We start from the raw sequence: 17328 nt of genomic DNA, 5'->3' as shown, positions 1-17328 counted from the left end.
TTTTAAGCTACTAGATGTAAAAGCACCTCAAACACTTCTAATGGAATTATGTCTTCTGAGTACATTGTGTGGAAGGAAGGTATAAAGAACACTAGAAGATAAGGTGCAAGAGACTTAACCTGGGGCTGCTTAATAACAGCAATGTGTAATCTTTAGCTTGAAGTTAGACCTAATTCTGAGATTTTAATACACTCATGTTTGTATTAGTGAATGCCCACACCTTCAAAATCCAATCTACCTTCGCTACCTTTGCTCTTCTTTTTGTATTGTAATCTTAGACTACATATCAATCATGATCAAGGAATTGCTATATTATGTAGAGCTTGCAAGGGTTTCTGAAAATTTGGTATTGTAATGTTTCCCTCCCATTTTTCTATTAAGTTTACCTGAGCCAGAGATAACCCAAGTGGACTCTGTATAAAATCAAATACTCTTCTCTTTAGTCCCTGACAAGAAAACAGGCACTTCTTAGTTTCTGGTGTCATCAGGGACACTTCCACTGGCCTGGCTGTTCAATTTCTAAGCCTTCGACTCTGGACCTTTAGCTTCTGTATCCAATTAACTAGGAGATAATGGCAACTCTCCCTCCCTCTGCAGTGTGAGCTAACACCTGCTCTCCCTTTAAAATGGGGTTCAAACATCAACTCCTCTAGGAAGCTCTGTTGAACCCCAAAGCCTGGTGGGCCTCTTTTCTTTATATTTCTGAAACACCACAGATGCCCATTTTATCACCAAACTTGCTGCATTTTGTTATTATGATTGGCAAGATTAACATCCTAGGATTGTGGTTCTCAACTTTTGTAACATGTTAGGATCACCAATACTTAATTAAAACCTCGATGAATCAGAATCTCTGGGGAGGTAAGGCCCAAGCAAAGTGTTATAAAAGCAGCAAAATTTTTCAAATTTTATTGTACCAACAGTTCACCTGGGGTTCTGGTTAAAACACAGATTCTGATTTTATAAGCTCTGGGGTGAGGCCTGAGATGGTATATTTTGAACAAGCTCTCACAGATGCTGCTTATGCTGAAGCACCTCAAGGTTGCCTGCAAAAGTTGTTATGCATTTTAGGAAAAAAAATATCCCTATCTATATCTGTATCTATGTTTATATCTTATGGTCACAAACTCTTACCCAGCACAGGACTCCTCTCCAGTTACCTCTACCTGCCATCACCTTTTTGTATGAGTGGAATTGTTGAGATTTTTCTCATAAATAAGAATTTGGTTCATGAGTATTTCAGCTACAATTGTTCTTCACCACTTTCATCTCAGGGAATGCCTTCCCCCCAGCCCTACCTTTTTCTTGTTTCCCCTCTCATCTCACTGGTTGTGCAGCACAGTGGAAGGCGGAGGGGCATCAAGACAGGGAGAGGAGGCAAGTCCCACTGCTTCAGCTTGGGCTTCAGCTTCTAAGCACACTCTTGCCTATTTCTTGACATCATTAGACCTGGGATTTCCTCTTTGGCCCTCGTGACCTTCTGTGACCCCCCTTTTCCTCTCGTATCCCTGAAAGCTCTCTGCTCCCCACCACTCCCATCTCATATTTTACTTGCTCCACCACAGTCGCGGCTATCTCTTCTGATTTATCCCAAGATAATATAAACATCAAATGTTTGTCATAGAAAATATTTTTCTTTGGAATTTAAGTTCTATGTGCTCAACAGCATTACTTTTTCTCACTTCACACTTCTATCCTTCCACATACGGATCAGATCAATCTTCTCTGTTTTAGGCAACCTTGTTAGGCTTTGGGTAATTATTGTTTAGTAGGGCTAATGGCAAGATTGAAGCCTTTTTTAGTTTTTGTGCATCGTATGTGCCAACCTAACTAGAGTCCCATGGTTCCCCGGAGTGTGTGCCGAGGCAGCCTGGGATGCAGCAGGAAACTCCTCTGAACTTTTTAAAAAAGTTCATGGGACAGATAGGCACATATCACTGCCATCAGCCCCCTTGAGAATTACTGGTTCAAGTTAGTTCTCAATTTCTACAGTAGGTGGTGCTGCACTCCATTGGACGATGTCATTTGTAACCCAAGTTTTCCATAGTGGCTGTGATAAAAGCAACCACAGTACAAAAATCATTGTGGAAAAGGAAACAAGGAGGGTGGTATCAGATCTGATTGAAAAGTTGTGCAATGCACAAAAAATGCATATATTCCATTTGTAAGTAACTGTGGTTAAGAGTGAAATAAAAATATTATTTTTTTCTGTCAATTAAGACATATTTTTTTTTCGAAGAGTTACTAGATTGTTAGAGCAGAAATACTAAGTTGTTTGAGCTTATTTAAAACATGGAGACATTAGATGTTTCTTTTACCTTAAGGCCACTGTGAAAAAAGACCTTTAGAGAAAGTTTTGGAACCTCTGCTCTAGTCTAACATTGTCCTAAAAGTTTCCTGACATGGATGATACGAATTATTACATCAGGTGTCTGTTTTATTCCATGTCAATTAAAGGTGACCAAATGGCCACAGATGAGGGACACTTGTTTATCTCTTTTTTTTTTTCCTGAAAATTGTATTTTCTTTTCCTCATGTCTCATAACTACGCGAGGAGCTGAGGGAGGGGCAAGAGGGAAGAGCAGATGATGGTGAGGTAGGGAAATTTTTCAAAATATCCACGTGCGACGAGTCTGGTTAAAGCCATCACTGCAAAGGGATTTTACCATTATCCTCTACATTTTCCACCCACTGAGATTTGTTAATTACCCCATTTTACTTCTGCAGTGATATAGAAGTCGATGTTCCACTCGACTGCATTGCACATATGTTTAATAGAGCATATCCAATGAATTTTTCACCAGTAATAGTAGTTTCTTTACACACCTATTGTGTGCTAGCCTATACTGCCTGTCTCAAACCACCCTGCAACTCCACCAGGTATGCATTGCTTCAAGTATGTTCTAGATGAAGAGATGAAAACCTGAAACAGTTAATAACCTGCCCTGGGTCACAGTGGCAACTGGCAGCACAGGGATGCTCCTCGGATCTGCTTGAGTCCACAGCTTGCAACTTTTCCCCATGGCCATTGGACCTCTCACAATTATAACTGTGAAACTGATTCTTATGCAGTTGTAGCTGCCGCTGCTTCTAGGATTCTGAAATATCCTGGACTTTCTTTAAGAATATGTGGCATCATTGACATAACACGGCATCGCAATTTGAGAAGAAAAGCAGAAAAGAAAAAAAGTGGGGGGAGGGGGAGGGTCAATCCTTTAGACAAAGCACTTTTTAAAACTTAATCTTCTTTGGCAATAAGATATTTGTGCTGTAAAAAGTGCTTTAACACTGCGTTTTTCAAATTTCACAAACGAAATGCAGTACAAGTCAATGAACTGTCTTTCCTCAGTAGTCACACAGTGTGTGAGTTTCACAGCAAATCTGTGGCTACGTCCTTGGGGGATCCATGTTGATGTTCACCCCTTCACTGAGCACTCCCTTTCCTATTTTATTCCACATTAATAATTCACTTCACTGGAACATTGCCTGGTTATCTCAGCCTAAGCCACGGTCGGCTTTTCTCCTTCATTCATAGTGGTAAATACTTAGAATATCTGTACACAGTGATTCAGGGATATTCGATCACAGATTGAAGTGTGAACATGCAGCTCTTGGAATCGGCAAGACTTATTCTATTTGCGTGATACCCTAATAGAGGCATTCGAAAATAATTGCTATGATAAGAAATGAAGACATTTTATATCTGTATTTTAATGTTCATTCTCAATTTGTTTATGTAAGGGATGCGTATCAATACATTTTTCTCATCAATACCACCTGATGGAACGCAGAATCTGCAAAGCATGAGCCCACATTCCTGGCTTTTCTTTTACCTCTTTGCAGTATGCAGATATTCTGCAACAGGAAGGTAGGTGATGATACAATTTCAGTGACACTCATGATGACAGCCAACCCAAGTTGCTTCTCTGAGTCAGCTCCAGGAATTGTAAGGGCTATAATAAGCCATGCCTACTCACTCTACTTTCTAGAGTCAGTAAGATGGTCAGAAACTGTTTAGAAATAGCACCTTTACATAACCATTTTTTTTTCTCTTTTGTCAACCTGGCTACAGTAAATCATAAGAATTTAAAACATCTCATTCTTGCCAATTACTGAGATTAAGGCTAAATAGTAACCACTGCCAAGATAACCACCCCATCTGACCCATGGTGCTGGGTTTTGCCAACAAAAATCTTCATTTGGTCCAGAACAGAGCCGGCATAGGTAGCAGAGTTAAGAAACAGTTAATTTGAATTTGGCCAAAGGACTCCAGCTCAGAATGTTTGCTTTCAGATGAGGAAAAGGAACCTACCTCTCCTTACAGCATAATCTCTCTATTCCTATTTTTAATCCACCCTACTTTATAAAATAGCTGGACCCCATTTTTCAAGCTAAAGTAAAAATCAAAGGATTTATGTTAATCCTATGCGGATGGTTGTGGGCGTTTCATTTTTCACTGAAGCATTTTCTTTTTCTTTGTGGCACAGCTAACATTTCTCAGCTTCTTGCTACAGTCTTCTTCCCGAAACTACTCAAGTAGGAAAAAAAAAAAAAAAAGTCTTACCAGATAAGCAACAATTCTCACTGTACTGGGGAACAGTTCACAGCCTCCCCGTCTATTTATGAGAAGTAACTTCTTCAGGCTTTGAAACCCAGAATGTGAAAGCGCGCACAGGAATCCTACCTTGCCCACGTACTGATAATCCGATCCCGTGTACTCCTCCAGGAGAAAGAACTGATTCCACATCCAGCTCCTTTTCGAACGGTTCAGCTCATTTTTGCTGTTTCCAGAGAGCTCCAGGGCCCTTTTCTTTGCTGGGAAACCACTAGTCCTCTTAGATAACGGAGTGGAGAAAGTTGGGTAGGGCTGACCGACCCAAAAGAGCAGCAAGAAGTACCGGTAAGTTCTCATGCTGATAGCACCGTGAGTCCCCCTCTCCTTGAAGCGCCTCTTCTCACTGCACGGTATCCAGCCTCATTCCTCCTTTCTTCCTTAATGTTCTTTGCTTGGCTTTCAGAGGATATCTGGAAAGAATAATAACATATCAAGCATTTTTAGAGATGCTTAAAATTCAGTGTTAGAGCAAATAGGCTGGAAAAGGAGGGGAGGGGCAGAAATTTGAATAGCAAAACAACAACAAAAAAGAGTTGGCTATCAATTTTGAAATGAGGAAACCGGTCTTTCAGATATGCTAAGTGGAAGGCATGTGCCGGTAGGAAGCTGCTGTTTTCCTTCTTTTCTATCACTTAAAAATTCTATTTTAAGTAAGAGCATTGCTATAGGTCAACATGCCAGAATGGATTATTTCACTACTCTTTTACCTTGGAATATGTGGGCCGAGATCTGGTTAGAAGAAACGAGTTTGTGTTTCTGATTCTATTTGCATATTTATCCTCGTGAAATCTAAGGCAAAGAATACCCACAGACAATTTAAATTCAATTGAAAGTGGATAATGTTGAAATTTCGGGAGGATGTGTTGCGCACCTGTGTTGTGCCAGGCACCAGGCAAGGCAGAACCTATTCTGCAGACTCTTGGCTGCAGAGATGTGCTGTGTTGGAACAGTTTGGGTCAAGTAAGGTTGGAAAAGACAGTTCCATTTTTTTCACAGTGCAGGTTAGCATATTGAAGTTTCTGAAGTGATATTTTACACCAATGACAATAAACCTATTTAATTCACATTCTCCAGACTGGACCAGAAAACTATTTTTGCTCTTGAGATTTACTTACATTAGAGGATGGGTCAATGAACAACAGATAGAAATTGTATTTAAGCGCTAATAAGAATTAAATGATCAATTCTATTCAAAATCATTTAGGAGATCCTGAGGTTTTTTTATCCCCAAATTTCACTTGTATCTTAAGCAATCACATATGTATATTAAAATTGGTCAAACAGTTTCTATGTAATTTTCACAGATGCATCAAACATATCTAAGAATCACAGTGAGGACCACCAACGGCAAGATCTTCAGAAAAGTCAGCTATTATACATGTGGGTAATAATTTTCCATGGCAAATATTAATTTTCAAGAATACAACGTACCATTAAAAGATCCTGGAGCCAGACTGCTTGGCAAAGATCTCCCAACTTGAGTTACTAGCTTATGCTTAAAGTTGATTATGCCTGCTTTCTTTCTGAACTTTTCTACGTATCTGGGGTGGGGGGACAATCTAACAAAATACTCCTTTATCTTACTATTTTATTTTATTGGTTTGAAATCAGGGGCATTCAACCACTGAGCCACATCCCCAGCCCTAATTTTTTTTTTCATTTTATTTAGAGACAGTGTCTCACTGAGTTGCTTAGTGCCTCCCCATTCCTGAGGCTGGCTTTGAACCAGAAATCCTCCTGTCTCAGCCTCCTGATATCTTACTATTTGATGGAGGAAAAGCATTTTATTAAAAAAATATTAACAACAACAAGGAAGTACTTTCTAGGGTAGGATATAATAGTAATTGAACTGCTATACTCACTCTAAGCCATGATAAAGAAACATATTTTAGGGAATTTGATCCGCTTTTTTAAAATTTTAATGTCAGAAGAGAGTGGTTCATTTTATTCCTATTATTCTATCACATAAATGTATACATGACCATTTTTCCCTCCAGCAGTGAGTAATTATAACCACCTAACAAGTAGCTTAGTGGAAGTTTTCTGTTGGAAGATAAGTGAAATATTTCATGATGTTCAGCATTTTAAAACCTTTTTTTCCCATTATTATGCATCTTCTTGACAGTAGGCTGGGGAAGTTGAAAATTCTACAGGTGAGTAAATTAGTACTGTGTCAATTAGTCACTCTGGAGAAATGCCAGGCAACAGTATCCTTGTCATTTTGCAGCCTTGGTACAGGGGTGGAATGACTGACGATCAATTAGGTAACGATGATTCTTCTCTCTACTATGGATGGGGCATAGAGGGGACAAGAGGGCATATGGAGAAGAGCCCTCAAAAGACATTTATTCATTTTTAGAAGTAGAGATTACACTGAGGTTGATTCAGCACAATTACATTTTTTCTTAATTTCCTACATTCTCTATTATTTGCAAAGACAAATCCTGCAGTGAAGAATTACACGTCTGCTGCTGCACTCTGTGTGAGCCCCATGGTGCTGGCAGGAAAGAGGGATGCAGAGAATGGAGGCGTCAGCTGCTTAAAAGGCTGGCTCCTAAAGGCCATTTTAAAGAAAAATCGATCCCTGTGGGTGTTGTATGCAAACTCTACAAGCTGTTGCCACTTGAATATTAAATATTAGTTCTTTTTAATATCACAGATACCAAAATGTCAAGTATTTCATTTTTTTCTTTGTTGGTAATGAGCTTTTAAAGTGATGCAAATTTAAGCAGTGTTTCCAAGTATTCTATAACGTCTAGTTTGCTATAATCCAGTTCTTCTTGTATTAACTTGACAGGGTGAGGCTTTGTTAAAAACTCAATATGCAAAACTGAATACCACGAGCCATTCACATTTGATGTTAGCTTTTTTAGAAGGGCAGATTCATCTTGAAATTCTATGATTAAAAAAACCTCTCTAAACTTTCAATATACACATCTTTATAACATTCTATCCCTTTAGCTTCACAATCCCCATTTAATGTTTCTTAATAGGCAGGATTGCATGGTGGTTAAGATTATCAATGCTGAAGTCAGATTGCCTGTGTTTCGATCTAGGCTCTGAAATTTAGTCTCTATGAATTTGGGAAAATAATCTCACCCTACCTCAGTTTCTTCTTCTGTAAGTGGGGATAATTTTATGGTATGTACCTCATAGGGTTTTGTAAGGATTAAACAAGTCCTTATGTGCAAAGTACTTAGAACAGTACCAGGGCCTTAGAAAGATATTAGTAAGTGTGATTTATTGTTATATTACTTTCATTATTGTTACTACTACTTGTATTGCTGGTCTAGACTCCATCTATCACACATTTCATGAGTCTGCAGAAGCTGAGTTCTCTCTTAGGCCTAAATACTTTCTTGTTCAGAAAGCATCTTCAAGCAAGTCAAAATTCATTTAAAATTTGAAGCAAAGAAGCACTTGAAAATCAGAATGAATTCTCTGGCTAATTGTTTTCTTTTGTGTGGACTTGGATTCAGCACTTAGTAGTAATAGACACAGGGAAGGCAGCAACACGCTATTTCTGTAACCACTGATTGCACAACAGAGAAGAGCATGGATAAAGGAGAGTTTGCTAGAGAACCAATCCACTTATAGAATCTGTTCATTTCTTTTATCCTTTCCATTTTATTATGCTAAGATCTAAAAAAAAAAAAACATCTTTACTTTATTAAGGTAGGGGAAAAACCAGAACTAGCTTCCATTTAGTAATTTTGCCTTTGTACAAATGGTATTGACAATTAACATACTGACATGATTTGTGTGTTATATCAGATAAGAATCAGATATAATTAAAATGAAACACATTTTTTAGGTTTTTACTTAATCTGAAAATATGAAGTGCAAAGAAAGTGAATATTCTCCTAGCAGGGTTTTTAATGAAAAAAAATCAGAAAAACCAGGATTTAAGGTGAGGAATAGTCATGAGTTCAAGCAAAGAAAAGTGCTCATAAGTAACGCGGGCAGCTGTTGACTTTTGAATAGTCAAAACACAGGAGGAGTGCAGGGCCAGCGGTATTAGAGGTGGTGACTCATTCATAGATGCCAGGAGGTTGACTGGAAGGACAAGGAAGTAAGAATATACACAGAAGGAACCAGAAGTTTTGACAGTGGGAGAGAAGGCAAATATTGTACCATTTTGTGTCCCCCCAACCCCTCCCTTTCATCTCCTCTTGGCATTAAGAGAAACTCAGGAAAATAAACAACTCTATAAAAATTCAAATTCAACTGCCTAATTACAGTCTAATGATAGTTTAGCAAGACTCTGTCTCAACTTTGGATTTTCTATTTGTTGGGGTCTAGGCTTTTGCGGGGAGAACTTTCTACTTCTTATAAGCAATCATAGATATGCTCTGAAATCTGATGGGAAAAAGTTGTTGATCCAAAAAAATCTTTGCAGAAGCCTGATTTTAGTGACATATAGAAGGTAATTAAGATGTTTATGGATAACTGGGCAAGACTCACACAACACTAATAATTGCATACTTTGAAAATGTATTTGCCTGGCAGCAAACATGCATATATGCTTTAATCTTTATGGAAGTACTTAGTCAAGTCCAGGTTTTAGTCAAAGCATGGCATTCAGGAGGAGTCTGGGCCTCATTAATTCAGGTTCTATTAATTTGGAATATGTGATAATTAATGCAAAGTTTTCCTTTGATTAATACAAACTTTGTCCTAGATTATTGGAAATTAATAGTATAAATATGTTCCATAGGATATTAGAATGAAAAGACAGACTACAATGTCTACTGGTTCCCTAGAGTACTTTGAAATCACTTTTCATTCACCAATAATTAATATGGTAATTAGAAAATTTCTCCATTGATTGAATTGCTTCTCCAGTGACTTATGTTTGATAACAGTTTGAATGACTCAACTGTATTATCTGGTTTTCAGATACTGATTCTATTAACACTGTTTACAGACAAACAGGTAAATATTTGAAAGCAAGATAATTATGTGAGAGTTTTAAAATTCAGACCTGGCATATGGTTGTTCTAGTGTTCTTGATTAATTCTAATCAGGACAATATTACTATAATGCTACTAGACTTACAAATTAAACCAAACATATTCATTTTCTTTTGGTTTGTGGTTGCCTTAACTTGGGTCTTGAAAGCACAGTACACATTTGGTAAAGCAGTGCTACAGATATACTTTTTCTACTGAACTAATAAAAGAAGGCTCCAAAATCTATTATGAAATTGTTTTTTTTTTTCAGATAAAGGGTGTTGCATGAGGAGACTGTGGCATAACACTGCATGATGCTACCCACAGAAGATGTTTCTGAAGTATTGTTTGACTGAAGTCATCCCAACCCACTGAAGAACTTACACTTAAGTCATCCTAACGAATAAGCATAGAACTCTTTTCAGCATATGTGTCACAAACCACTTATTATTTTTTGGTACGTTTTCTCATGTTATATAATTAATGAAGGAGGAAGCAGCTGGTTGTTTACAGTTACTTAACACGTCTCTTGACCCCATTGCACTCAATGCTGAGCCTGAAGTTCTCCATTCCTGCTCTGGGTGCAATGGGAACAAGCATGATGTTGACGACATTCAAATATAGTGAATTAAACAAACAGAACAGCATGTGGGGATGAATTATACCAAATGAAGCCAAAGGTAAACTTGCCTTTGCACAAATAAATCTTTAAAAATACATGTTATTTGTTCAGAGAGAAGAGTTTTATAGCCAATTAAGTTTGCTGAAGATCAATTTTTTGATCACCCAAGAACCTTTGTTTTGAATAGGTGGCTTGCTGGTATGAATAAAAGAGTGTGCCTGTAGGACATGGTAGATCTTCTAGAAGTGATGACATAAGGATAGAACCAATTTAACATTTTTGGTAGGGATTTCACATGAAGTCTTCATTTCTAAACCTCCATTTCATTTTTTCTGTAAATGTCAAAGTCACTGTTGAGTAAAATTGGTTCCGTTTCGTGTGTGTAATGAACTCCACTGAAATGTGTCAAACAGCTTTGGCACCTCTCACCACGTAGCGTTTCTTCTGTGCCAATGAATCATTATGGCAACAGCCATCAAATGATGCTTGATTTTTTTGTAAATGTTTATATTTGTGGATAATATGCCAATCTGTTTGCAAACTGATGCATTTCCAGATGAAGCCATTTCAACAGTATTACCCTCGTTCTAAAATCATATTCCGCACATTAGATTAATGAAGATAAAAATCAAATGTGTTACAGCACATAAAACCCGGTTTTATATGTAGTTGAGGCTCAAGGAATATTTGGGTTGATACTCACATAGGACAAAACAAACACATTGGAATCAGAGGACATAGACAAAGTTCTTGTTTCACATGGAGGGAGGAGCCTAAACTATTTTGTTGTGAGAAGTGTCAGAATATGGTTAAAATCAGACTCTAGCATGCCACACAATCAGGGTTAGAATCTCAGGCCTGCCCAAGAGTAGTGGGACAAGAAGAGACCAATTTGTGCCCCAATTTCCTCAACTAAAAATGGGAGGGTATTAATAGTACTTACCCTCATGGAATGGCAGTGCAGATGAAATTAACAAGTTCAACTATTGCATTACAATGGTCAAAACCATGTCACCCAGCAAAGAATGTCTTAGCAGAGGACACAGGCAGGACATAGGCTTAGGACCAGATTTTGCCTTTTGAGCAGTTTTGGTTTTGTCTTTGGCAGTGATGAAACTTAAGCCAGTTCCTAGTCTTCAGAAACCAGCAGATCTCCGTCTCTGGGTTAACTTGAAACCTCAGAAGTCTGGTTCCAGAGTTGGTGGTGCAGCCTCTTGAAGCAGTGCAGATGCTTCCCGGTGGCTACAGCCCTTACTGTTCCTTATTGTGTCCCCTTCTGGGGCCTTAGGTTCAACTGCCATTTACCATCTCACTTTCACTTCAGTTTTCTTAGAGCTACTTAGTTTTTTTAGGTCCTTCTCTGCATCCTGCCTGGCTCCTGAGGGCCTCTGGACTTGTAAACCCTGTTTTCCCCCAAAGATTTAGTCATGTGAACAAAGGAGAAGAGAATGTGTTTCATACTTTCATTTAACTATTCATGATAGGAATTTTAAACATTCCTGTAGCAGAGTGTATGTTTGCAGAAATGTATGAAAAACTTGATTTCGCATTACCCTCTGTTTCTATGTTAGGTTGTCTGGCAGCTACATTAATTCCTTTGGACACATAGCCACTTAAAACAATGAAGTTTAAACAAGACTGGGAGATGTCTAAACCCACTAACTAATTAGCATGAATGTTTTCAAAATTTCAATGAGTTTGCTCATCTTTTAATGCTCAATGAAAAGGCAGCCTGAGAATATTGACTGGGAGCTATGGGCTAGCAGTAAAGAGGGTATCTTCGTGGGTATGGGGAGTTCAAAACAGACTTAACCTTATTAAATTACAAAAGGCATCACATATCTAAGTTTACCATTAAGTATTTATAAATTTGGCACACTATACATGGTTTTAAAGACTTGATCTTGTATATATAATATACAAGAATAGCATAAATGTTTTGTTTTTGCTGACATATGTCTAAATTTTTTTTATCACTGTCTTTCAAACTTTTATCAATGATGTTTAACTCCTAGATAAGAATACTTGTTGACACTTGGTGTTTTCTATTCCATAACTTACTATGTGTTAGGTACCATCCTAAGCACATCATAAAGTTGTTTTGATCTAATTCTCACAACAATTCTATGAGGGGAAGTAATATTCTTCCAATTTCTGCAGATAAACTGAAGCTTAGAGAGGATGAAGAAATGGTTCAAGGTCATGCAATATGTATGTAATGAACCTAAGCTAACTGAAGCAATCAGATTAGGGTATCCTCACTCCAAACCCACATGAAGGAGTCACAGGCCAGGCTGTTGCCCACATGATAAGTGAGCAATACAGCTGTGACCTTATAATTGAGTCTTCATGATTCTCCTAAAAAAGAGCACCAATACAGGTCTCCAAGAAGTAAAATAATTGTCACAAAGTTTATAAGCTAAATAAGAACAGCAAACAAATATTTGCACTGTGCCAGGTAATAGGATAAATGCTCTACAAATATATATGTCTTACAGTGGTCCTTTGAGATGAGAACCATATTCTTATTCTGTTTTAGAGATGAGAAGCACAGTCTTAGAGGGACTGGAGACTTTGCCCAAGGGTACACAGTAAGTGAAGCGCAGAAATTGGATAAAACCCAACTAACCTAGACGTTCCTTCTTAATCCTAACACCCACTATTTCATTTGTATTTTGCTCTTGGAAACAGCATCTAGGTTTTATTTACTCTCATTTCAGACAAAACTTGAACAAATTTATCGTCAGATTTCTAAATCCCCAACAAATTGAACAAAAAGGCAAGGAGTGCTAGAAGCTGGAGCATCCACATTAGTGGGAAGGAATAGCTAAAAGGCTCAGGGGGAGTGGTCACATAAGGCAGGCAGAAGAACTGGAGGTAGAACAGAGTCAGGGGCTGGCCTTGGGAGAGCCGAGAAGTCCTGCGCTCCACGCCAAGAACAGGGCGTGGCATACAGTAACACCAGATAAATATTTGTCAAATAGGTGACCTTATGGATGAACACATGCTTGGCTTCATGTAAGAATGACTGAATGTGTGCTTTGATAATATGACTGAAGACTGCAAGAATGGACATGAGTATTTCACAGCACTGGAGGGTACCACTGTTTGTAAATACAGCTCCAGAAAACACATGGTCTTGGTCTTAAATTTTTTTTTTTTTTTTTTTATTGGTTGTTCAAAACATTACAGAGCTCAAGACATATCATCTTTCATACATTCGACTCAATTGGGTTTTGAACTCCCCAAATACATAATACAGACTCACTTCTGTTACATACTCACATTTTTACATAATGGCATATTAGTGACTGTTGTATTCTGCTACCTTTCCTATCCCCTACTATCCCCCCTCCCCTCCCCTCCCAACATCCCTCTCTACCTCCTCTGCTGTGGTTCAATTCTCTCCCCTTTTTTCCCCCCACCCCCTTGCCCCTCATAACCTCTTATTATTTTGTGTATCACTGAAGGTCTTAAATTTTTAAGGAAAAAAACCAGTTCTCCTAAATATTTAGCTTGAGGAAGCTTGGGTGGGTAGAATAAATAGAAAGAAAATTATTGTCAAAAGTCACTATAGTGGGCTGAGGATGTGGCTCAAGCGGTAGTGCCCTCGCCTGGCATGCCTGCAGCGCTGGGTTCCATCCTCAGCACCACATACAAATAAAGATGCTGTGTCCACCGAAAAACTAAAAAATAAATATTAAAAAATTCTCTCTCTCTCTTTAAAAATAAAAAAAAGTCGCTATAGTGTTGTTTAGAAGAGATGGACTTTCTGTGCCTATGTCTCTGTCTCTCTTCTTTCCATGAGAGAAGCAAACTCTTCTACTTTTTTGAGCATTTTTCAGGTATGAAATCAGTGCTGAGATGCTAATACCTAGGGACAAAATAGTATCATGGATAGACGTACCCTGGAGCCAGTGTACCCATCTGTATCCCAGCATCAGCCACTACTAGGTATAAGATACGGGTAAGTGTCTTGATAAAACATGCTTCCACTTCTGTATCTTTAAGCCAAGAGTAGTAAAGTCTTGGGGTTTTAGTAGCTGTGCCTGATAAATAACACCCCCTTTTCTCTTCCAAACTCTAAAAGCAGAAAAGTTCCCAAGTGCAGACTCTAGTTCTACTTTTCAGAGTGGGACTTCCTGCTCCTACCTCCAGCCAGCTCACATATACAACCCGAGGTCTGAAGAAAGTGATCAGAATGAATCTCTTTTAATCCCCACTAATTAAAATGAGATATTAGAGACATCAGCAATGCTGAGAGCCAGTAAAACATTTATTATTTGCCAACAATTCTTGTATTTAAAGCTTTGCTTTTTGGAGTTGTTTACAACATCACTAAGAGGAAAAATATGAATAATTTAAAGATGGGGAGTTTAAAGGTTCCCTAAAAATATCTTTCACTTCAGGCCAATCAATGTATTACAAGCAAAATGAAACTCTTTTCCATTTCGCCTCACTTTCCCACCTACACACCCGCACGCGTGCAAAGAGGGATAATGATCTAGATATTTTTATTGTGCTTCAGACCTTTGCCTGTAAGCAATGAAAAGCTACCATGGCTATTCTTACTCAAAGGATGGCAGTATTTATGGAGGTGCAGGAAGGAAATAAGCAAAGCTTCACTTGCTGTTTGGATAGCTTTGTTCACTCAGTGTGTTTTATGTAACACTTTATTTGCAGAGGATTCATAACCTAAATTAGATGCTTCTCAGAATGTCTTGGTGTAATAACTTAGAAGAAATGCAATTTAATAAATAATGTATAACCCATTAAAGGTGCACACTGCAACACTGAAAGGTTTCTTTCTTGAGACTAACCAAAGTGGAGGGGGCTTGTGATGGTGGGGACATCGTAACTAATTCGGGCTAATGTTAACTGACCATCAAATGAAACTTGCACCAGACAGGAAGACAATGTGCTTGAATGGGATGCTTGGTGTTGTATCAATTTTGATTGCCTTCATTTAAAAACTTTAATTAGAATCTCTGTTTACTTGAGTCAAATTGTGCATAAAATATCACTCACAACATTTTAAAAGAGAATTTTAATTATACCACTAAAGAAATGCCCTTGTTCAATGTTTACTAAACACTTGCCAGAACAAGTTAATTAATACGTGTTTAAATAAGTGAAAGAAGAAGAAGAAAAACAACAAAGAAATCACATTCATCTTTTGTCAAGTTTTGCTACCGTCGTCAAAGAAGTTCAATTTCGGATTCAACCACTGCGCTGTCAGAGTGCACGTGCGAGATTCCCAACAATGAGCGCCAAAACACAACGGAGGCCAGAGGAAAGCTCTTCCAAATGAGCTGTTGCTCCAAATAATTGCACATTGTTTGCTGTTCTGCAGTCACCACTCAAGTGCTTTCAATTTCTTTCATCTATTCGTTTATTTCCTGGTACAACATCAGAATGTTCAGACATTGCTGTTTTAACAGGTCAGCATGGGCTTTTTAATTATTTAAAAGCACAGGAAAAATAGTTTTTTAAATAGAAAGAGCATATATGTAGAAAATTTTGATGGATATTGAGATTTTAGTTCTAATTTTAATACGTCACTCACTTTTCAACTTTATCGTTTTAGATTCCCCTCTTTCCCCATCTATTAATGTAAGCTATGATTGATTGCTTGTGCTAGTAAAGATTGATATTGGAAATCAATTGATGATCTGCCCAAACCAAAATGAAACCAATCTCTTTGAGATGTGACCTGTTATCTCAGTAACTTTGTGAAAAGTCAGAAGAAAAAGTATCCAAAGTAATGTTGAAATCTTTTAGAGAGAGAAAAATACAAATATTTCATTACTTATCACTATCATCACTAAGAACATTATTCTCTTAAACAGCATCATGGGTATTTACCTTTTCTTTCTTTAAAAAGAAGAAGTGTTTTTTTTTTTTAGAGAGAGAGAGAGAGAGAGAGAGAGAGAATTTTTTAATATTTACTTTTTAGTATTCGGTGGACACAACATCTTTGTTTGTATGTGGTGCTGAGGATCAAACCCGGGCCGCACGCATTCTAGGCGAGCGCGCTACCGCTTTGGCCACATCCTCAGCCCCAAAGATTTTTTTCAAGATTTATTTGCTAAGATAGATCTCGCATAAACTATTCCAGTATTAACAATTTCATTCAGAAATGCTTCTGAAAAACAGACAACCTACATCAGTCCTGATGTAGCCCTGATGTCACTTGTTCCCACACTGCTGAAATTCACCAAATTTCTCAAGCCCAGACGTCTGGTAGGAGCCTGTGAAGGTCTGCTAAATGATGTTGGCTTGAAATTGCACTCCAGCTAAAAGAGTTGTGAGTCTTACATGTCACAAGTTTGTTATAAAAATTAAGTATGACACAGTGGTATAGACTAAGTGTCTGTGTCCCCACAAAATTCCTAAGACCTCATCACAATGTGATGGTATTTGGAAGTGAGGCCTTTGGGAGGTGACTAGGGCATGAGGGCACTGAAGTACAGAGTTAGTGTTCTTATCATGCTCCATAAGCAATGAATAAATCTTAGCCAGGACTGTTTTCAATATTATTGTCTATAAAAAGTTGTGTGGAAAGAGCAGATAGAGCAATCAGTCCATATCAGTGAAGAATGTAAGTCAAAGTACCATAAAAGGCAACCTTCTTAAAAACCAAAACAAATATGTATGCATTACTTTTCTTTTTTTAAAAAAGGGAAAACTTTATACCTAGGGTAAAAAAAAAGCACAATTTGATACTTAAGCATGCCGTTGATTTGCTCTTATTAATTTTAGCTGGCAGGGGAAATAGAATTTCCTAATGTATTTTTTTCCTTATAAAATAAGAACTTGAAGTGCCAGCATATTTGCACACCTACCAATTATGAAATGAGTTTCCCTGAATATGAAAACGAAGCCAAAACATAATTTAGTCCTATAAGCTACTGTCAAACCCAGCTATAGTTTCTCTTGCAGCATCCAGGATTATTATTTGATTAGCAATTGCTTAATGGACTTGAAAGTTGCTATTTTTCCATAACACATTAAAATTTTTTTTTGTAAAAAAGTGTTGTTTTTTTTTTTCTAATTAAACACACACACACACACACACACACACCACATGACACACATTAAAAGCATCTTCGAAAGTTAGGTGTTTCTGACCTTCTGAG

At 37.8% G+C, this 17328-nt stretch overlaps 1 protein-coding gene and 1 long non-coding RNA gene across 3 annotated transcripts in view; one reads left to right on the top strand and one right to left on the bottom strand.

Annotated features, from left to right (window-relative positions):
- Cdh6 (cadherin 6) overlaps positions 1-17328 on the bottom strand; it is a 123984-nt gene that overhangs the window by 50089 nt on the left and 56567 nt on the right. For both annotated transcript variants that reach the window (XM_005325664.4, XM_021726598.3), the window contains exon 2: positions 4685-5025. In XM_005325664.4, the coding sequence (XP_005325721.1) occupies positions 4685-4912 (228 nt within the window). In that variant the 5' untranslated portion in view covers positions 4913-5025. The remainder of the gene's footprint in view (positions 1-4684; positions 5026-17328) is intronic.
- LOC120885249 (uncharacterized) lies at positions 4801-16009 on the top strand. Its single transcript, XR_005727731.2, has 3 exons — positions 4801-4900; positions 5920-5995; positions 9839-16009. It is a non-coding gene; the product is annotated as an uncharacterized LOC120885249 (long non-coding RNA).

Source organism: Ictidomys tridecemlineatus, chromosome 1, assembly GCF_052094955.1.
Source record: "Ictidomys tridecemlineatus isolate mIctTri1 chromosome 1, mIctTri1.hap1, whole genome shotgun sequence".
In the NCBI taxonomy this organism is placed as follows: domain Eukaryota; kingdom Metazoa; phylum Chordata; class Mammalia; order Rodentia; family Sciuridae; genus Ictidomys; species Ictidomys tridecemlineatus.
This window is presented reverse-complemented; position numbering and strand designations above follow the sequence as displayed.